The sequence below is a fragment of the Artemia franciscana genome, unplaced genomic scaffold (assembly GCF_032884065.1).
Source record: "Artemia franciscana unplaced genomic scaffold, ASM3288406v1 Scaffold_289, whole genome shotgun sequence".
Taxonomy (NCBI): Eukaryota; Metazoa; Arthropoda; class Branchiopoda; order Anostraca; family Artemiidae; genus Artemia; species Artemia franciscana.
The window spans coordinates 1,099,136-1,122,961 of NW_027063627.1; the positions used below are offsets into that span (position 1 = coordinate 1,099,136).

A 23,826-nucleotide genomic window follows, 5' to 3' on the forward strand; every position below is an offset into this window, starting at 1 on the left:
ACCAGAATCCTTGAGTTTTTCCTAATGTGAAAGGGCGAGATAAGATTTGAAATCTATTTTGTAACAAACAAACTAAAAAACTAATAGAATATACTATTGATCTTTGAAGACGGGAGCATATTATTTATTTAGTTTTTTTCATAGTACGGCAGTCTATATGGGACTGGCTTCCTTTGTCCCATTCTTGGTCTAACTTGATTAATATTTTGTCAGTTTTCTTATTAGTGCTGGATGTCATGCTGGGTGGCAAAGTTATTAGATAATAGGTGTAACCTTCGATTCAAGCTTAGCTCCCGGTCGGCTTGACATGGGCATTTCCGTTTATTTTTTTTTTTTTTTTTTTTTTTTCGTGTAAAAAACAAGAATCTAGAAATCTCAGTTATAATTGCTATAATAGGCTAACTCAGAAATAGAGGCAACAATTGTCTTATAACAAAACAATCGCACATGATGTCATGCATATAAATATTTTGGTTGTTACCTTACTTTCAAGATTTTATTCAATGAATTTATCCTTAAAAACAGAAAACTATTTAAAAAAAAAAAGCTTGAAATTTTTTAAAGGCAGCAACCAAGAACTTTTCCTATGAAAGGTCATACCATTTAGATATTTTAACACATTAATGCTTAAAAGAAAACAGAACATTAAAAGAATGAATAAATGAAATAAATTTTGTATTTGAGCTTTCGAAATGGGTGTCACGAATTCATCTGCGCAAAGAGGATGAAGATTTTCAACTAGTTACTGAAAATGCCCCTATCCAAATCCAAATTTTTCTAAGAATGTGAACTAAAAATTACCCCAAATCTACGACTATTTTTGAATATTCTATTTCTACCAAAAAATTTATATAGCACATACTAAAACTATGTAAATAAAAAGTAACAGAAATCAATTCACAAAATATGTTCAAAAATATATCTTCAAAAAGAAGGGGTGAACAACGATATTAAAACCCAATTGAGGCGTGCCAAAGTCATATAATACGTCAAACTAAATATACAGAAGTTAAAGTCAATGAATTAATGGAGCCAAAAACGAACAGAGATTGTCATTGAAAGCCAAGGAAAACGTAAAAACAATAGGCATTTAAAAAGCGACAGAAAATAAAAGTAAGGACAACCGTCCCCTTAAACTACCTAAAGAATAGTGTCATTTATGCTTCAATCTTTAGTTTTTTTTGATAACATCCAAAATTGAATTCTGCTTACACTTCCAGGAAATATTTTTTATAAATAAGTATATTTGAAGAAATCTGTTTTTTTTTTCTTTAGTATAATATGAAATTCATTTTTATCAATAGTTTGTTCTTTTTAAATCCATTTCTTCTAGATAAAAAAAAAAAAATAATTAAAAAAAGTCAATAGGCAAAATGTGTATAGACTCATCAGCTTAAAATTTTATTTCATCAGATAAAATAGATTGCTGCAAAAGTTTTAACTGAATCATAATTCATCACCTACTGACACTTCAAACGCTTTATTTAGGCATGAATTTTCAATACTATATAAAAATAGAATAAAAGAGAAAACATTAATACAAGAGTTGCGTTTTAAGGTAGTGAAACTAAATTGAAAGTTGCAAAATGTATTTATCATAATCATTTTTTCTGTCCAGTGAAATGGGTAATATTGATTCTTAATTATTTCTTGTTGCTATAAGCAGCAAAAACTCACGCGAAATACATATCGTTTCAGTAAATTGCAAATCACACTGGAGCCTTCTCGGAGTTTGACGGGGTGGGGGCCCCAATCTTATCTATGGCAAATTCTGTCCATTTGAAAATGACTTGATCATTCACTTCAATCTCTGATCATTTTAGGTTTTATTGAAAATTAATAGTAATTTTTGTTCGTTTTCATGCTATAAAAGTGGCTGGAATATTCCTTTTACTTCATTTCGTCTTATATTTCATTCATTGATTTATGACAATTTCTGTTTGTTTTAGGTTTGACTTATTGTTTCCTTTATTCGTGCTTGCTGAGGGTTTCTATTTTATATAATTGTTACCTCTTAATCTTCAGCAATTGTTTCCACAGTATTTTATCTTTTGTCATGCCTGAAAGGATTAAGCGGCATTATAGGCATATTGCAATTTAGGTCCGTTTTGAAATTTAAGAATGCCTTCTTTCGTCGATAAAACAACAAAAATATATATTCTTTTAGAGCACGGGAATTTACGCATTCATTAAATTTTTTTGAAGGGAGACTTCGAAATAAAATATTAAAAAATACCCGAATGGTTGGAAAAATAATAAGAAGTATAGGATAAACCCCAGAAAACTCAATATTTTGGGGAGGAATGGCACGGCCTTGACACTCTACCTCTGCGAAAAACAGGAACAGAGATCGTCAGTGGTATTAAGAAAAAGTAAAAAGTCAGTTGTCAGTTTTTCTCAAAGAAATTCTACAAACCAACATTAATTGGGAAGCTCCCCTTATGCATTTACATTGATTCAGTTTTGTATTGTATTTAGTCTTCAGGGGAAAACAAGGGAGGAATACGTACCTTAAGCAACCAGGGGATGCATCATCAAATGCTTTACAGTTATGTAAAAGATTGTAATTCAAATGGAGACATATATCAGCTTGAATTCCTTCCGGGAAACCTTTCAAAACAAGGCTCATATCAATGCCATTCGTGTATGTCCAAGCGTGCTAGAAAAAAAATGTTGAAAAATAAAGTGGAATTTATTTCAGTTTAACACAGAAGTAACTGAATCTGCCAGAACTTATTAGCAGATTCAGTAACCTCTAAAAAATTCCGATCCCAACGGGTCCAGCTGATCCGATGGCCCCCAAAAGCTTTTGGCACACTCCTTTCCTACATCTAATTGTCTTAATCTATCCCAGGACTACCGAACTTCCCTTAGGGACCGCATGCATGCCAAGACATCCCCCTTAAAACACACGTGGGATCAACAAAAATTTCAAAAGGATCGCTTAAATAAGAACGGTAAGAGCTTGCCGTAGTTCAACTATGGGGGTAGAGCCGCAGACCAGGAGGCAAAGGAACTGGGCTACATTTGTGGTTTCAATGGGATATATTTTAGGTCACTGAAGTCTGTTTTTTAGCTCAAATAAAAGAGTTTTGCTTAAGTAGTGGGTATAGAGATGTGCAAATAGCTAATTTTGCATGTTTTGAAAACTATATCATAAGAGGGAAATTAGACTTGATTTAGAAAATATGAACCTGATTTTTCTAGTCAAGATCAATATGTAGTAAATGAAAGTAATCTATCACCTCCAGTTGCTGTTAATGGCAAGCTTCTACATATTGAAGAAAAAGAAGAGAAAAAAAACAGTTTATTCAATAAAACAAATTTTATTTTTTTGTGGATATATTTTTACTTAAAAACCCAATTTTAATGCATTATCCTTAATTCTATTAAATTTTGTTCTTAGGGGCCGAAATTGATATTATACAAATAGCAGAGTACGTTTTCTACTGTAGAATAATTCAAAGAGGTAGGTCCGTATTAAGTTTGAGAAATTCTTAGTATAAGTAGCCTTGGGAGCGGTATATAACATACTCAGCTGTATGGAACTGTGCATGGACCTGCGGAATTGGGTCAACAAATATTGCACTCTCTTCCCGTTTTGAACAATACATTTTTCTTTGTTTTCAATGAAGATCTTTGTAGGAGGACTATAGAATGTGTCGGGTTGACCAAAAGGATTGAAATATTCTACACATTTTCTAGTCCAACAAAAACAAAGCCAGTGTCCAATACTCATATTTGATGGGTTACTATTAACTATGATAATAGCGTTCGCTTTTTGAATGTATTCGATTAAATCTGAGTGCACAAAACAGGCATTGTATATGGACACAATTGGATCTCTATTAAATTTATCAATTATTTGATTGGTATTTATGATTCCAAAGTCAGTAAAGTAGAAAAATCCCGTCGAGGTAATTTTCTAGTAGGTTTCAAGTTGACTTGGAGATACACGTTCAAGGCTCTCTGTCAATACCTCCGCTAAAGCAAGTTGTAAGCGCAGAGTACCTGTCATTATAATGCTCATGTCTTGACTGCTCGACAAATCCAACACGATAATACGATAAGTTTTGGAAGAATAGAGTCGTATATTCCATTTTTGAATAGTTACCAGTCTTGATCCAGGAACTGGCTAGTCGGTTCATACATGATTCTATAGGGTTTATCAAACGAGAGAGCATACAGAGAAGTTACCTTAACTTTGCGAACAAGATTGGAAAGTCCAAAGACTTTCAAATTTGTGTGGAGAGAAATTCATTGATCTTACAATACTGGAACTTTTTCAAAAGTCAATGCCGTCTTTGATGGAAGTTCGTGGTTGATAAATGTAGAAACCTTGTAGGTGGGTGAAACATGGGTATATATCGTGTACTGGTGATTATATGGGAGACAATCAGTTTGATATTACCTTTCACTAGTCCTTTATTTTTCAATTACCAGGGTAGCAGAACTAGACAGTCTGTTGTTTTTGGACGCTTTTGCCGCGGTGAGTTTTTTTTTTGACACTTTAGTGTAGTGATTTATACATTTAATAGTTTATATTTTGTTCACTATGTAAATCTAAGTCAAAGCATATATATATATATATATATATATATATATATATATATATATATATATATATATATATATATATATATATATATATATATATATATATCATTATTATATATATGTTGGGATATTGTTTATTCCAAAGAACAGTTTCTGAAAGTTCGAAAGAAAAATTCAAGCACTGAGGATCAAGTATGCCCACATTATTCATTTTAATTCCCATGCGTAAACAATTGGTAACTTGCATAATTTAAAGCTCTTTACACAGGAACTATGGGTTCACGCCATTCCCAGAGCTACATTTTCGTACCTTATGACAATGAAGAAAAGGCTTTAACAAAACTTTGATCAGATGCTCTCTAGTGTTGTAGGGAAGAGGAGATAGCAAATAGGGCTTAAGTGGAGGGTTGGTTATTCTCCAATAGCTTTTCATTGTTAATAAGAGTACTAATTTCCCATTTTAAAGGACAATGTTCATTCCTGGATTATCACAGATATAATATTTTGATAACAAACAAAGTGTCCTTTGACTCTGCTTTAGCCTTTCCCTAAAGCTGTTATTCACAATCCAATTGTCCCCTCCAACAATATTCCCCGTAAGTTTCGACTTGATACCCTTAGTTTTTCCTAAGATATTGCAGATACATTATTTTGAAAACTTGGCCGCATACAGCTTCTGTTGATTTATCTTGCTACTTAACTATAGGCTACTCAGTCGTCTTTGGGAGCTATGAGTGAAAAATGATATTACATTCTGGATTGGAGACAAAATGGTTTAATTCCTTCCCTTTCCCAATCACTAGATTTGAATTTCCTTGTCCAATCCTACTCTCTTTCATTGTTCAACAGTATCTAGAAGATTCAACTCAATTATCAAAACTGTTCCCGAGATATTGCAGACACGGTATTAAAAAAAAAAAACGGGATACACATAGCGGCTTTCAATTTATTTCCCCCTCCAGATGCTAATATTTAGAGTCCTCTTGACTCTAGAGTCACCCCCTCCTCTCCCATACTCCCTCTACGTTTCGACTTAACAACATAAAGTGTTTCCGGGATATTTGTAAGTAACTTGAAAAATCTGATACATATAGTATCTTTTGATTTACTTTAGTGTGCGTTTTGTTTCCAAGGTATATTCCTGGGAAATTCTGGGATTGTTGGCACAGCGAACAATCCGTAACAGCTCGCTCGAAATACAGCTAAAGAGGAAAAAAAAGTTTTTGGTCAAAATGCAGGTGTATTAACAACCCCTCCCCTCCCCCTCATAGAGCTAAATGTTTGATTTTATTACAATAAAGAACTATTTTTGCAAGTTTTGAGCTAGATTTTCGGACACTCAGGGTCAAAATTCTCCCTTTCCTACTATAAAACCTGTATATGAACAATAAGCAGCTCGCATAATTCACAGCTCTTAACGCAGGGACTGTGGGGGTCCAGTCACGCCTGGAAACATATTTGTTGAACGTTTAGACCATTAAAAAATTGATTACCTTAAAATTTGGGATAGATGTTTTGACAGATAAGTAAATAGCACACCAGAACACGAAAATGGGGCTATTTGCCTTTCAATCACTTTCGACTCTTAAAAAGACATTAGAAATTTTAATTTCGGATTGAATGAGTCCCTTTCGATGTTTCTAGAACCATCCCTTCCTGATGAAGTGGCTAGGTAGATAAAAACAAAAACACATTGAATAAGTAAAACCTTGAAACCACTTCCCTCTTTACTTAAAAGCATGAGTAAACACTACCTATAGTAGTAACTATGATAAAAATATTACTGGTTCTTTGCTCTGATGTGTTACTCAGCTAACCAAAGTGATCCCTCCTCATGCATCTAATGAGACAGATAGACTTAATTTGTAGATTGATCCTGGAAACGTTTTGTTACCAGACCTTGATTCGGGAACCAAATGCTGTAATATTAGATGCTACTGTGTCTTCATTATCATATTTAAAGTTATACGCAGTCACGTTTAACGCTATAGCTACTTTTAAATGTACCCATTAAGAGAAACATTTCTGCCATAATATAGAGATGAAACGACTATGTAATTGCTTTTTGATCTCTTATATCTCGAAGGGGAATTTAGTGTCTACTAGGCTTGTGGATGACTCTCAATGGTCCATGCTAATGCTACTTGGCAGATAGTATCCTGAAGTCTAAGGCTTTAGGATTTATTTAAAATCGTATTCAACCAATTGAACTTTGATGTTCGAGGACGCCTTTCTTTATCCTATTTAATTCCTGCTTTTACAAACTCCTTTGAATAGGCATTTGCTGGGCTTCGAAAGTTGCAGGGAAAGAAACACAAATTACAATAAAAAGCTTATCATTTAGTGAGAAACGAGCCCAGGTTTCGAAGCTAAATAGACCGGCAGCTTTGGCCCTATAATTTCTCTACAGTAAATTATGCATTTTTAGTCTTCACAATTTATAGCAATAGACTGAAAAACATTTAATGTTGATTATATTGTAAAAGACAAAGGAAAAACTGTGGGAATATATATGCTGAAACAAGGCGTTTTCTTTTGGGCAATCATGACAGAACTGAGTAGACGTGAAATACACAATTAGTAATGCAACCCTCATTAAAAATAATGTAAATTTACGATCGAAAAATAACGTGACATCCCCACAACCTCTTGTTAAATCGGTAGGATACTTTCTTCAGTGAGGTTTCCAGTGCAAAACTATCAAGGCAGGTCATACTGATATGAAGACAATAAGATTTCTGAAAAAGTTAAGAAATAACGATGAAGTTACACCAATTATAGAGCCTCTGAAGGCTCTTGAGATACAACTAGCCTAGAAGAAGCTAGTATTCATAGTTGTTTCAAATTAAAAAAAAAGCCTACATTAAGTACAATGTTAATTTGCAATAGTGTTCGGATGTAGAACAGAATTTTTTTTTTTTTCAACCGTGCAGACAAAAGTATAGCTGACGAACAAAAGACAAATGGACTTGTTGACTGCCAGACTACGTAACTCACAAATACATTCCATTAAACTGAAAGAAAAGGGACACAAGATATTGCACTATTTTTAATTAATTGCAAAGTTAATGACGTTTTATTACCTACAAGCTTAAAGACAAAAAACATCAGACATTTATAAAAGACAAAGTGAACCAGGGACCGTGCTTTTTAAAGTATCGGTAAAAAGGTTCTTACAAGAAATCTGAAAGAAGATCAGAAAAGCTATGATAAGGACTAGAAAATTTAGTTCAAGGGATACCTCTATATTTAATGTATGCATTATATTAATACGCTTTATTAATCCTTGATTATCGATATTTATCTGACGTTAAATATATTAGTTCTTAATTATTTCGTTGGTACTTACTTGAAAATATTCTTCCAAGCGCTGTCTTAGAGGATTTGGTACTTGATGAAATTTGATGAATTCTTTGACTCGAAGCATTTGAGTATGATACCTTGCTGTACCTGCATACAATCGCTGAATAATAGCGCTGACATTTCCAAAAATACTGGCGTACATCAGTGCTAATTAAAAAGTAACAGTATAAGATATTTTAACTTTAGTCATTACCTGAAATTAATACCCTAGTAACTACAGAAAAACAATTTAGTATATAATTAGTAATTAATAAGACGGGTGTAATCAGATATTGTTTAGCTGTGCATACATGAAGACAGAGATTTGAGGTCTTGAACTTGACATTATAGTGATCGCACCCATGTGGTCACATAATTCACCTATATTTTTTTTCTTTTCCCCTACAAAGTCTATATCTTTTCCAGCAATTCTCTCTCGGTTTAGCACATTCTCAAAATGTTCTACCCATCTTTTTTTAACCCTTTCCTTGTCACTAATTGTGGCCTCTTTCCTATTTTTAACTGGGAAAAGTTCAGATGGACTACTCCCTCTCAATTTAATAACTCGCCAGTACAATATTTTACTATTATACCGTCTATCTGCATCTTCCAGATCCTCCGCATTTTATCCATGGTGTCCACTTCAAATCTCTGTAATTCATATTTTAAAGATTTCATCACTTACTTCACATTACTTTTGTTTTCATATGATATGTCACTCAGATACCTCTTGTACAAACCCCTTTTGACCTCAATTTAAAATAAAGCTTTTTCACTAATAATCCTAGTTGTAGTCTTATTTTTCTTCCCTAAGACACCGTCAGCAACATCATAAATTGTTTTTATAAAATTACTCCGATTAACTTCCACATTGTCAAATTTTAAACCCTCAAGTTTAGTATTCAATTGTTTCTGGAAAGTTTCTCTCAATTTCATCCTGGAGTCAACCAACATTATAACTTCCCGGGAGGTAGTTACCCTACCAAAATTTCAGCTTAAAATTAACCCTCGACACCACTACATGGTGATTTTTACTTTTAGCAACAATAACAGCACTTCTATAAACCCTAGTATATTGCATTGATCCTGCCGGTCTTTGGTTTACAATAACATAATCAATAAGGTTTGCTGTCTTGCCATCACGTGAATACAATGTTAACTTATGGGTTATTCTATGACCAAGCATCGTATTGGTTTTAATTAGAGTGTTATACCTACAAAATTGCAACAGTCTGTAGCCAATGCTGTTTTCTTTTGCTAAGTCAAAATTACTTAGGTTAGGATACCAACAATCCTTATTTTTACCAACCTGGGCGTTAAAATCTCCTAATAAAAACGCAATATTTCTACCTGGAATCCTGTCTATTTGCTCCTGTAACTGTAAGTAAAAGTCATCTCAATCCCTAGCATCTCCATCAGTCGGTTCAACAGGGGCACATTCTATTATAATTAATATCCTAAAGTTTTGAGCAAATAGTATTCTAATATTAATGCCCTCCCAGCCTAAACAAGACTAAGCAGCTTCCTTATTCATCAAGAGCCCTACTCCTTGTCTATGTACCCCATTCTTCCTGCCTGAGTAAACAAGTTCCGTATTACATAATTTCATGTTACCTACCCCTGGGATACGAGTTTCTGAAACTTCTAATAAGTCCAGTTCGAATCGCCTTAATTCGTGAGTCAAAATGTCGATACAATAGTCATTTTTCAACGTTGTAACATACTTGAGAGTCTGGAGAGACTGGATGTCCGGCACCAATCTGCACTATAGATATCAAACAGTTCGTGGTAACGAACTGTAGTTAGGAGCGATCCGGCTCAATAGTAAACGAAACTCTAAAAAACGGAATTTCGATGCTAAAAGATACATCAAAAGAATCGGATTTTTATGCTGATTTTAAATATATAAGTTTCATCAAATTTAGTCTTTGTCATCAAAGTTACGAGCCTGAGAAAATTTGCCTTATTTTCAAAAATAGGGGGAAACACCCCCAAAAAGTCACAGGATCTTAACAAAAAAAACAGCATCGAATTCAGCGTAAAGAGCGAAGGATTGCGGAGGGGACAACCCATTTCATTTACGGAGTCATTTCTGTTCGTTTTAAGTTTTAATGTCGCTCCTTACTTTCAGTAAAAACAAAAAACTATTTTTTTATTTCATATAATAAAAGAATATTCAATCTCGATTGCCCTTATTACTTCTAGTTGAAATTTCCTCTGAAAAATATCGTAATTGCCATAAAGGCAAAATACGATCAGCGGTAACGCTATCCGAAAGCGTCGGACAACAGATAGATGGGGAAAATGGGCTCTGTAACTTCTTTGTTCTATCACATCTAAATAATAACAAATAACTAAAAAGACAAAAGAGAGAAGAAAAAGGAGAAAAAATAGTTTTTGAAATGTTGACTGCTCACAATTTTGGATATTGTTCGAACAAATGCAATACAGAGGATGGGTTTTTGTTCGGATTAAATAAAAAAATAGTTTTTTAAACTGAAAGTAAGGAGCAATATTAAAACTTAAAACGAACAGAAATTACTCCGTATATGAAATGGGTTGTCCCCTCCGCAATCCCTCGCTCTTTGCGCTAAAGTTTTTAATTGTTTTAAAAAGTAGAATTGTGGCAGAGTCAAACTTTAGCGTAAAGAGCGAGGGATTGTGGAGGGGCCAACCCAATTCATTTACGGAGTAATTTCTGGATGGTGGTGTATTTACTAGATAGCCTTAGTCGACTCCGGGTAGACCTTACCTATTGCAATTTCTCTTAGCAATGATGAGTCGAATTTTTGCCCTTTAATGCAAAGTAATTCTGTCACTGTCAGTTACCATGCAGTCCCTAAAGAATCTAAAGCAACATATCTTGGCATAACGCTTTCAGAAACGATAGACAACACCAGGCAAGCCGTCTTTAAGTAGACAAAATAAGCCAAACATTTTTTCTTGCGACTCAGTTATGCAGGATCGTGGAAGCTACTCCAGGGATTCACTCGCTTTATTTTTCACTGAGTGTGTCAATTGCATGTTACCTACCTCGTCGGTCCGTTCAATAATTTATTGTTGACGGATATCAACAAAATAAAACGGCTATAGGTATACTAAGTTTATACTGTAACTGCCAAAGTGTCAAAGAAATTCAAAAAACGAAAATTTTGACCTAAAGACACGCCCAACTAAGCAATCCCTACCAATTCTGGGCAAAAAGAAAATTGCCCTGATCTTTTATAAGAAAATTATACTGGCCTACCTTTTTCATAAAACAAGAATTCGGGGTGGGACAAGAATGTAAACTTAATAAAAAATGATAAGTGATACAAGCCAATGACTATTAAATAAAAATTTAATAATTATAAACAAAAGCTAATAACTATCCTTTCTAATTAGAAAAACTGTGATGATTCTGAACACAAAAAGGTTGCTAACTGAGCCACTTCATAAAATTGTTTTAGGTGAAAGAGAGGGAAAAATTAGATTTAAAGGAGTGAATATTTATATCTTTCCAGAAATTGATGTTTGGTTCAAAATTTCTTTTTCTTTCAAAATTTCCATATTTTACCAGCATCCCACAAGATAGTAACGAAATCACCGCAAAGGTTTCAATCGAATATTGTGTCTAACTAGCTTCTTTCGGCTAAAATAAGGGCAATTACAATTTTTAAGGATGAAGAGCTCTGTAAAATCAGCAATGAAAATAGTTAATGATAATTAACAGCACTGTTGCCTAGAAGTCAAAGTTCTCCTTCCAAAATATTTGTCTCAGAAAGTTTATCTCCATTGTGCCATTCCAAATATCAGAAGCCAGGGTATGACATGTATTGAAAAGAAAAGAAAGGCCAGAAAAAAAAAAATCCGTAAAAAAAAAATTAAACGCGACAGCGGTCTTCTCTACTAAAAACAGAATATCATCTATAATTACCATCTAAGATTTTCTCTGGTATGCACATTGTTTCTTTGATTCTTTGGTGGCAAACTCTTTAAGACATCTGGAAGCAATAACTCGGAATTCCGTTATATAGTGTCGCTTAACGTAAAAATGAGTAATTCCACCATTCATCAGCTTTTGGAGTTTCCTCAAATCTTTCAAAAAACCAATTAGGTTCTTCGATATCTGAATATTGTTGCGTGGAATGTTCGAAGCTGCGAGCACAGGAGCATCTGAAGTAGAGTCAACAATTGTTGTGTGTCTGAAATACTGGTGAACGTCACTAGGTCCAAAAGAATGAACTTCGATGAAACTTATTCATTCCAGTTTTACAACTTGGGATCCACGGATGGCTTGGGGCACATTTTGTTCCATGGAAGTCATAATCAGAGGCCACATAACCTTCATTGCTATGTATGTTCGAACAGGGGACAACAGTAATACACTCAAAGATGCTTTCTACTACGACCTCCAAAGCACTATCGACAAGACACCAGGGAGAGACATGCTTTTCATCAGATACAATTAATATGTGTTCTAAAATTCAAACAAAGCATGCCATTCTCAGCTTTCTAATTTTTTCTGATACGCAATACATTGAGATAAATCGTTTGAATGATTTTGGGCCATTTTTCCAAATATCTTTTAAAATATCTAGATAATAATCGTTGACTAAAATATACATAGGACGATATGTCTATGTGTGTCATAGCCTTTCCATTCTCCGAAGATTTAACTCATAAAAACTTCTATCAGAAAGAAGTAATTCTACATTTCTTTGGTCTTTTGTCCAGGGTGCTACAAGTTTAAAGTAACCACAGGAGTTTCTTTTTTTACTTTTTTTTTATTTCAACATTTCAAATTACGATATGTACCTTAAAATTTTGACCCAAAGCCTTATTTAGCGATGACGGGCCCAAGAAAGAAAAAGTGGTGTGAGAGGGGCAATGTCGCCTTCTGGTCTTTTTAGGCTATCATAAGAGGCAGTAAAACTCGTTATATCTTTCTAACACTTGAATATATATATATATATATATATATATATATATATATATATATATATATATATATATATATATATATATATATATATATATATATATATATTTATTTATATATATGTGTGTGTTATGTTTAAAAATTAGTATAACAGTACAAAATAGGGATGAGACGTTTTAGTCGACAGTGAACAGTATAAAAAATTTTTAATTGGATATTTCGAACACATATGAGGTGTTCATCATGAGCAGTAAAACTAAAAGACATCAATAAAAACAAACAAAATTTATCCTCAATAAACTAATTGCATATAGTTTATTGAATATCTAGATAATAATTGTTGACTAAAATATACTAGGACGATATGTCTACGTGTGTCATAGCCTTTCCATTCTCCGAAGATTTACTCATAAAAACTTCTATCAGAAAGAAGTAATTCTACATTTCTTTGGTCTCTTGTCCAGGGTGCTACAAGTTTAAATTTACCACAGGAGTTTCTTTTTTTACTTTTTTTTATTTCAACATTTCAAATTACGATATGTACTTTAAAATTTTGACCCAAAGCCTTATTTAGCGATGACGGGCCCAAGAAAGAAAAAGTGGTGTGAGAGGGGCAATGTCGCCTTCTGGTCTTTTTAGGCTATCATAAGAGGCACTAGAACTCGTTATATCTTTCTAACACTTGAAAAAATATGATCACTGGGGTAATGCAATCACACCAGCTGAAAAAAAAAACAATTAGTAACCAAGCAATATTTTATATATTGTAGTTAGAGGCTTGAAAATTCTATTAATGAGTTCTTGTGCACCCATAGTTTGATGGTGTTATATTTTGATGGTGTAATACTTCAGAAGATTATTATATAAATTTAGAGGCTAACCACCTTTTTCTGAAATTATGTAAATTTTATAATGATAATACCTTTCGCTGGGTTCTTTCCCTCTTAATCAATGTTATTGGGAATGAGCATGAAAGACTTTTATTTAGGTTTCAAATCGTTTCCGAATGTTCATTTTATAAGCTTCAATTACTATTGTTTTATTATTCTTTTTTTACGGTTTGATATCTCGAACCGTTGGATGGAATATTTATGCAGGATGACAACTTTGAAAATTATTTCTTATATAGAAGAGTTTATTTATTCATGCTTTCTCTTCGCAACATTAGCCCACTAAATTATAATGGGCATTAAAATTAAAAACTTCAGAAAAAAAGAAAATAGGAGCTTAATGGGGTCTTTCAAAACCTAGATATCCCTTATTATTTCTAAAATATGTAACGAGATGCTTATTGTTTTGCTTAAGATAAATACATATAACATACAATTCGTTGATTATTCAGTGTTTTATGTTTTAACGCCCTTCCTCTGAGATTGTATGCTTTACTTAGATTAAAGGCAGCTTATTTGATCAGGGGCGTATCCGGAATTTTTTTGGGTGGGGGGGATAGGAAAAAAACTTTAAAAAACTTATGAAAATTGGTTTGTATTCATTTTTTTTTACGTTTTTACGAGTAGGATGAACATTCGGGTGGGGAAATCGAACCCCCTAACCCTCCCCCCCCCATGGACACGGCCTTGTATTTGATAAATAGCAAAATAAAATATATAACTGCGGAGTTGAAACTGACTTTTCCACAATTTTTACAAGAACCTTCTACACAAATTCAAAATTATGTAATCCCAGCAAAGTTTACTCTTAGAGCTTGGGCATTTCCAATTTGTTTTAGTTTGTTTCATTTGAATGCTATTTGATAGGCTAGGAGGAAAAATCCTGCCAAACTTTTAGAAATTTCACTAACTTCAAAGGAGCTTTTATTCTCTAGTTGGCAATGCAAAGATTAGAAAATAGGTTTGGATTTCTATCTCTTACCCTGTTCGATCTATAGAATGCTGCTAAAAAAAAAGAGAAAGAAGTAGTAATTACCCGCAACAAATTAGGCAAGTTAGTAGTAAATAGCTCTTGGGTAATGCATGGTTCCCTAATAGTCATGAACTACCCCAGGTGAAAAGTGATATAAACGTCAGAAAATACATATTTAATATCCCAGGATTGACTGAACTTATTGAGTTGAAACTACTCTAGTACTTCCACATTACCAATCACTTGGGGACTTTCGTGACTACTAAAACATGACAATACAATTTGCGTGTGGATGCTAACTTTGCTTTAAGAGGTGTGACATATAGATAATTGAGAATAAGAGAAAATACAGCAGACTTAACTATAATTAACAAAAATAAAAATACTACCCCGGGTGAAAAGTGATATAAACGTCAGAAAAATACATATTTAATATCCCAGGATTGACTGAACTTATTGAGTTGAAACTTTCAAGCAATTTTGAGAATGCATTTCCAAAGGAAAATAAACAGCAATACTGAAGCAAAAAAAATGTATTTTAATGCCTCAGGACCTATCGTCAAGTGGACATATCAGGTGACCTATTAATACCGTTCTATGTAGCCTACTGGTTAATGGCTTCTAATAAAAAATTTCAATTTTTTCCTGGAGCCAAAAAGGGCAAATGCGATACAAAAATATGTATGTCACATTTTAGGATTTGCTGGACCTATCGAGTTAAAACTTGCAAGGACTGATGGAAGGGGAGTGGTAAACTAAATTCGTAGATTACTCTGGGTTTGAGATTTCAAAGGAAAGTAAAGAGATATATTTGAATATAAACCTTAATTTTAATACCTAAATACCAACTTTCAGCTGGACATATCTTATCGTGGTTGCAGCGATACCTGCGACCTAGTATATGACGAAACTTGGCCAATAATAGCCCAAAAACAATTTTTTTGAAACAAAACCCGATCGAAATAAAGAGAAAAGCATTGGAACCACCATGGCCGAAAACCCTGCACATGGAAATTACAATCCCCTGGGTTGAACAAGAAGGATAATTGTTTTTTTTTGCATTGGAAGTGCGTTTGTCGCCTCTTTTCTTCTTTCCTTTTTTTTCCTCCGCTGCTATTGGGGTACTGAAATATCATAGAAAGCTGTCTAAGCGCTAATTTTAAAGAAAATTGCTACACCTATTCACTTTTGTGATTAAAAAAATACATACTTTAAAATTAAAATAAAATGTTTATTACCAAAAAAACTTCATCTGTGTATAACAAGATGAAGAAAAACGTCATAACCTTAGGTTGCAACAATAAACGACGCTATAGTAAAATACTTTAAAGGTGCCCTGGGTACCAATGATAAGATAGTTCGTGCTTTACTAGTCCTGCTAAGAAAAACTGGAAGGCTATTTTTGGTGTAATAAAAAGTATATTTTTATTTCAGAAAAAAGCTTGGCTATGTGTGTTAACGATACTGATGTAGTTGTGATTCTAGGGGAACATTTCCCTAGCCTCTTTAAAATTTTTCCTGAGAAGAATTTTTTGTTTCAATTCCTTGAGGAGTTTCTAAATTGTTATATCCCCAGTGGCCTTAAGATTTAGAGATCGAAGAAGCAATTGTTAAACTCCTGTCATCCATTCACTGCATTTCAGGGTGTTACAAAATGACTTAATTTTTTTCTAAAGGAGAATGAACACTTTTTAGGCAGCAAAGAAGAATAGTGTGTACAGGGAAATTCAGTGTGCAATACAAAAAGTGAGAAATGAAACCTTCACAGAAGTCAGTATGTCCTCCTTCCAAGATTTTGCAAGAAAGCTGACAATCAGCGCTTATGGAAGGGATCTTAATCGTTTTTTTCTCACTGATTTACGAGTAGGCTACATTTGTAACCTCATAAAAAGGAGCAAAAAGTGCTGCCTTCTACAAAGGAGGTGTTTGTAGAGCATTGTAAACATTCTTACCATCCGGTTGTAGTACAAAAAATACCTCATTGATTGCAAGACTGTGTGTGCCAAGCCCTTTCAGCTATTGATGGCAATTTTCTGGACAAGATTCTGTTCTTGTTATTTGTAGCGCTCCTGTCAGGAAATCGAAATTCTTTTGTAAATGCAGGAAATGTGCATCAACAAATACAAATCACTATATCAATGTTTTTTGTGTTTAGTGTGCTTATGCTGGAAATTGTAATAATTCACCTAGAAGTGTGTTTGTACTCAATTTCTTAGATCTTTTTCTTTTCGTTTTTTCACCAAAATCTCTATTTCTACAGCTAATTCTTTAATTTTGAAGCACTTCAAACAAGGCTAGGGTGTAATATCGGTGGGCTTTTATTCATTCCATGTGGATTCTCCTTTGACGCCATTAACAGAACTGGGTTGCAAACATGTCGCTACCTTCCTGTGCAGCCCCAATTGCATTGTTAATCCCCCTTCAAAACAATTCTAACACAAATACAGGATAGTTGATATTCGGTGTCACTTCTTAGGTTTGTTTCATAATGTGCAGTTAGGAATTCATTTTTTTCTTTGCTCTCTTGGTATTTGCTTTTTCTTTGCTACGTCTTTTCGATGTAGAGGCTAGGTTTGAACTTAGGATGTGATACGGAATGAGGTACGTCGAAAAACAGAAAAACAGAAAAAAAAATTTATTAAGCAGATTTTTATATAAACTAAGTAATATCATCTTTGGCACACATAATTCTTATTGCACCCACCAATATCCATTTTTAGTAATCAATTCTGCCCCTGATAAATATCTCAAAACTTCTTCAGCTCGTTGAAGCCTGTGGTCTTAGAATTTCCTTGGCTGGGTCCCTTACTATTATATTGGATCTCTTGTCGAAAGAAGTGTGCTGACAAGAAGCTTAAATGTGTAACCCCGTCACATGTGACACTAATCGGAAGACGGAAGCGTTAGGTTCTCTCCACAGAAGGCAATCAGTGTCAATGACATTGATCTTTATGCATCACATAGCATTACTGCCAAATAAAAGATTGTATTAAACTAACCAACGCAAAAGAAACATGTTAGACAATACATTCAATTAATAAGGGATAACAGTCCACTTTGTCTTTCCCAAAAATAATGGAGGAATGCCAAGCGAAAACACACAAAAGATGACGACGAAAGAAAGAGAAATTACAATGTTCGTTATGATGATTCTTATTGAATAAAAACTATAGAATATATCTATATAGTAGCAAACAGTAAAAAAATTCTCCCTCAAAGGTTAACGGGATTATTATAGATACAAGGGATCCAAGACTATATTGTACTGGTATTAGATACCGTTAACGGCAAACCATTATTTAAAGGATGCGTAGATGATTTTTTAGCAGAACAGGAGCGTGTCATACCTTGTTGAAGCCAAGCCGTGCACAAATAATAGTCTATACAATTGCAAAGCAGGAGTCCCTTCCACCTGTCTTCATTACGTAATGAGTATTGAGATGTATCAACCTTTACGAATCACGATGGTTCATTGTTTTGATAGTAGTCCTAAATTATTAGGTAAAGTGGGATAAACAGAAAACAAAAACTACATTGTTTAACACAAGGCATTTTCGAGGGTTTCAGCCTTTCCAAAACACCTTCAAATGTTGCATCTTGTTTCAACTTGGTGATAGCGTCAAAGTACAAATCAGAAAAGAGTCTTAAGTGGTTAATTTTAAATGACCAAAAGTAAGAATATACTTCCCACTAGGTTTTTGAAAGGTTTTTGGATCCCAATAAAGTTACAATTCGCTGATTTTGGAATAATTGATCATAAATATAAGACTCAAATTGGATTAAGAGCGTCCTAAGACAAGACACAGTTGCCGGCAGTTACAGGGCGGTGAACATCTTCCACACATCACAGTTCTCTAGCCACTCCATCACACTATTTCTGATATAAGCGTGTACAATGTGTCAGTTTTAGAAACTGCACAAAACATCCCAAATTTGAACCAACGATCCCATGAGGTTCTTGAGACTTTTTGCTAATTAAGTATACTTTTCTTACTTTCTCTTCAAGTTCTTCATAATTTTCAATGGGCTGGCAGGTTTTAAATAGAATGAAAGTAACGAAAGCTTGGCTTTTCACAGGTTTTACTAATTTTGACTGTAAGTTTAGCCGTTCCTCTAAGGTTCTAAGAAAATGAAAGTTCTAAGAAAAATAGCTATATTTACATGTAAGATAAACAAACATACTTTTTCTTACTTTTCAACTTGGAATGTTACGACGTTAAAAATAACTATCGGTTCGACATTTTGACTGACGAATTCAGACGCTTCGAAATAGACTTATTAGGAGTTTAAGAGACTCATATTTCAGGAGTAGGAAAAATGAAATTAGACGATATAGAATTTACTTACTCAGGCAGGAAGGATGCGGTACATAGAAAGGAAGTAGGGCCCATGGTGGATGAGGAAGCTCCTTAGTCGTGTTTAGTTTGGGAAGTTATTAATAATAGGGTACAAAACGTTCATTATATGACTAAAAAGTGCAGGGTATTAGTCATAACAGTATATGCCCTTATAGAACCGACTGACTGTGATACTAGTGACTCAGGTGAATTTTTCTTTCCGTTACAGGAACAAATAGACAGGGTTCCATGTAGAAATGTGGTACTTTATTAGGAGATTTTAACGCCCAGATCGATAGAAATAGGATAGATGGTATCCTAGTTAGGGTAGGAAAAGAAAACATTAATGGCTACCGACTACTGTAATTTTGTGACTCAGGTGAATTTTTCTTTCCGTTACAGGAACAAATAGACAGGGTTCCATGTAGAAATGTGGTACTTTATTAGGAGATTTTAACGCCCAGGTCGGTAGAAATAGGATAGATGGTATCCTAGTTAGGGTAGGAAAAGAAAACATTAATGGCTACCGACTACTGTAATTTTGTAGGTATAAGAATATAGTTATAACCAATACAGCATTTGGTCATAAAAAAAAAAAACAAAGGTTAATATGATATTCACATGACGGTAGGACAGCTAACTGCATTGATTATGTTATTGCAATCCGAAGACTGGAAGGATTAATACAAGATACTAGGGTATATAGGAGTGCTTTTATTAATATTAAATGTAAAGATCACCATCTATTAGGGTCTACGGTTAATTTAAAGCAGAAATCTCGGAAGGGTAACTATCTCCCGGGAAGCCAAGCCGCTGATAGATTCCAGGATGAAAACTTGAGAGAAGCTTTCCAGGAAATATTGAATACTAAACCGGAGAGTTTAAAATTAGACACTGTTGAAGATGGATAGGATAATTTGTAAAGTAGCTGATGGTGTCTTAGGGAAGAAAGTTAAAAGAGTTAAAGTTAGAAGAAAGTCACTAAGGCAAGGAACAAGTGAAGATGAAAAGCTGGGCGAAAAGATCGGTCAATTGGATAGCTTCACTTACCTTGGTATCATTATTAGTAAAGACGGTGGGTGCCTTGAATATGTTAAATATAAAATAGCTACCGCATATAGAAACGGTATTTTATTTTTAGTTTCAATTTCAAGAGTAAACTGTAAATTTCTGTCTATGGATTTTCGCAGTTGAAAAAAAGTTTGGAAGAATAGGCAGAAAAGTCTGCAGAACAAGACTAGAATATTCGAAGTTATAGGGATTGCAGCGGTCAAATATGGTTCTGAAGTTGTTGCGGTCTTATGTGCTGATTTTTTTTTTTTTTTACTTTAAAAAGGCGAAAATCCTATGCGGTTAAATATAAAGCTACCGACCTGTACTGCACCCCCAGTTAATTATAATATATACTTTAGCGTAAAAACGTGGGACGAATCATGCACAACATAATTTCTTTTAATATAAAAATCATTTTGGTTCTTTAGGGCTTTGAAGTTGGCGGAGTTCAACGGTGAAGTTCAAGAGTGCCATTTTGTCACTCTTCACTTTTATTTGAAAAAAAATTACCTTTGTTTTTTTAAGAATTAGGCCGCTTCCTGATAGCCCTCTTCTGTGTAATTTGAGGGCATTAAAATTCAAACTCCATAATCTAGTATTTTCCTTGTATTTTAAGAGCTTCATACTTTGTCGGAATGCAGCAAATCGCAAAAGCTTACAAACTAAAATCATCTTAAGGAAAGCACCCACGAAGATAAGTTATATATTTAAAAAACTCATTTCCTTGTCACTTTCTTTCTGATAATTAGACTATTTGTGCTATTCCACACGTTGAAGAAAGGGGGTTAGTCACAGTCGACGCAATAGCGCTGTTTAGGAAAAAAGCGATATGTCTCTCAAGAATTTTTTTTTTCCAGAGGCCAACGTATAAAATAGATGAGTGGCAGAACTTGGCTCAATTTTGTATCGAATTAGGCCTTACTTTGTTTTTGCACCGAGACAGGACAAAATTTGTTTTTACACTGAGTTAACAAACCTTGTTTCTGCATCTTATCAGTCTATAGCTCTGATTTGGCTTATTTCTGCTAAAAATTAGGGTTCAACTGATTGCCACACATTCTTCAGACTTAAAATCAGTTTGTTTAAAGCAAACAACACCTTGGAGTTGGAAATTTTAGTAACAATTTAAGACCTAATTCATGTTGTGAACGAATTATAACTTATTTGCAGTTTGCATCCAATCGGTCTGCTGCTTGGATTGAGCTTCTTTTCGCATTGAAAATTGACTGAGCTCGTTCTCACCCTAGGTATACACTTCACTCGCTTTTCATCATCATCATCAGTAGTTAACTTATTTTTACATGGAGTAGATCCGCTAATCTTAGCTCGTAATTGCACGGAGTCATGACTTAGCTCGTTTACATGGGAACGAGTTTTTGCTTGTCTTTTCACTAAGTAGGGACTAGGCTTGTTTACGCTGTCCTGGCTTTGGTTTTCCACGTCACGAGCAGGATATAGATCGTTTTTGCTTCACTAGACCGAAGTTCCGTAGGTTGGACTAATCTTGTTTTGCATCAACCTGAAATTTGGCTTGTTTTTGTTATGAGTCATGATTAAGCTCAATTTCGCACCAATTCAGAATTTAACTGGTTTTTACGCTAAATCCAGATTTTGTGCATATTTACTCCAAATCAGTCCGCAGATTTGGCTCTTCAGCTCGTATTTTAGCCAGAATTCGGCCATTTTTCCATCGCGTTTCTGAAATAGTGTAGCCTGCACTTAGCTTGATTAGGAAGTGAGCCAGGACTTGGCTTAGTCTCATACCGAGTCAGAGGTTAGCCCGTTATTGCAATGAGTGAAAATTTAGCTAGCTTATACTGAGTCAAGACTTAGCTTTTGGTTGAACCGCTTAAGACCTTATCTCGTTTTAGCGACAAGTCAAGAGTTCTCTTATCATCGTATTAATCAGAACACAGTTGGTTTTTCAGAGACTAAGTCTATAGCTTGGATTTAGCCCGTGCTGCTGCTTAGTCAGGACTTAGTGTGCTCGCAATATCTCACTAAAAATCTGCGTCTCATTTTTGCTTCAAAATTGTCTGCAGCTATGCATCAAAATTTCGGGTTAAACTCGTTTTTGAACAATAATTTGACTGGCAACGTTTATACGCTTATTTTCTAACTTTCAGCTATAGAATTTGGCGATTGAACGGGGGGGGGGGTCAGAGTCTTAATGGTAAACATTTAATTATGTCTTGTTAAAATTTGCAATTTCTGTTTACTACAGCTCTCTTCCAATATTCTACAACCATTGCCTCGATTCGAACATGTCGATTTGAACTTGTCTGTCCAGACAGTATTATGTGAGGGCGAATGTTCATTGCTTTCCATTCCCAACACTTACTTTCTTTTTAATAAAATAAAGTTAGAGCACTAGAAAAAATGCTCTTAGGGGTCAAATTTTCATTTGACTTTGAACTTCTATCAAGACAAATAGCTCTATACTTCAAAGGAGTTCGTCAGTAGGTGTTAATGAAAAGTAAATGTACAAAGAGAAGTTAGTGAAAAGATTGTCATTTTCATGGTAGTTCCGATTCATTTTACAAAAAAAGCTATGTTAAGAAAAAAAAAATACTACAGCAGGCAAGATCGACTGCAACGCTTCAAAGGGCATCAAGTGACATTTTGGACAAATTCTACAATTTTGGCCCGTAGAACCCTATTTTTGGGAAAAAAAGGGTCAGAGGAAATTGAATAAAAATTAGTTGTTTTTTTTAAGGAAAAAATAGTGAGACTAAAACTATAAAACGAACAAAAATTGTTCCGTTAAGTAGGGTTGCTCTCCCCTCCTCAACCTGCACTTTTCACAATAAAGTTTGACTTTCCGTTTCAAATACTTTAAGAAAGACTCCTCAAGCACGCGGGTAACTTGTATGAATTAAAGTCTAGTTTATTTCCCAATATCCCATAAATATAAAGAGAGCATATTGATATGTATTTGATTTATATAAAAATTAAATAAAAAAAAAAATAATTTTTTTAGCTGAAAGTAAGGAGCGACATTAAAACTTAAAACGAACAGAAATTACTCTGTATATGAAATGGGTTGTCCCCTCTGCAATCCCTCACTCTTTACGCTAAAGCTTTTAATTGTTTTAAAAAGTAGAATTGTGGCAAAGAGTCAAACTTTAGCGTAAAGAGCGAGGGATTGCGGAGGGGACAACCCATTTCATATACGGAGTAATTTCTGTTCGTTTTAAGTTTTAATGTCGCTCCTTACTTTCAGCCAAAAAAATTATTTTTTTTTTATTTAATTTCTGAACGTTTTTGAATTAATGCATGTTTGGTTTTGGCTCTCCGCACATAAATTATTAAAATGAAATTTGTATATTAATTCTTTTTTTGGCTAAATGGCTTTCTCTTAGTTTTGATCAGACGACTTTTAGAAATAAGGGGTGGAGAAGGAGGCCTAGTTGCCCTCCAATTTTTCGGTTACTTAAAAAGGCAACTAGAACTTTTAATTTTTAACGAACGTTTTTATTAGTAAAAAATATACGTAACTTAAGAATTAACTTACGTAACAAACTTTCATAACCTTATATTTTTATTATGTATACGAGGGGGTTTGTACCCTCGTTAATACCTCGCTCTTTACACTAAATCGTAAGTTTTGTCCCAATTCTTTAAGAATGACCCCTGAATCAGAAAGGCCGTAGAATAAATAGCTGAAATTACTAAAATACTTTAGCATAAAGAGCAAGGTATTTATCTCCTCCTAAATACCTCGCTCTTTATGCTAAAGTATTTTTAGAACCC

General features: G+C 34.1%; 1 protein-coding gene and 1 long non-coding RNA gene across 3 annotated transcripts in view; one reads left to right on the forward strand and one right to left on the reverse strand.

The window, feature by feature from the left end:
• LOC136043058 (potassium voltage-gated channel subfamily H member 7-like) overlaps window positions 1-23,826 on the reverse strand; it is a 159,682-nt gene that overhangs the window by 73,270 nt on the left and 62,586 nt on the right. For both annotated transcript variants that reach the window (XR_010621539.1, XM_065727962.1), the window contains exons 5-6: window positions 7,907-8,067; window positions 2,511-2,659 (exon numbers count right to left, since the gene is read on the reverse strand). Coding sequence is in view for 1 of the 2 variants with exons in the window: in XM_065727962.1 (XP_065584034.1) it covers window positions 2,511-2,659; window positions 7,907-8,067 (310 nt within the window). In the remaining variant the exon portion in view is untranslated. The remainder of the gene's footprint in view (window positions 1-2,510; window positions 2,660-7,906; window positions 8,068-23,826) is intronic.
• The window catches only part of LOC136043059 (uncharacterized), a 78,385-nt gene continuing 58,479 nt past the window's right edge, over window positions 3,921-23,826 (forward strand). Inside the window, exon 1 of the long non-coding RNA XR_010621540.1 lies at window positions 3,921-4,489. This is a non-coding gene — a long non-coding RNA (uncharacterized LOC136043059). The remainder of the gene's footprint in view (window positions 4,490-23,826) is intronic.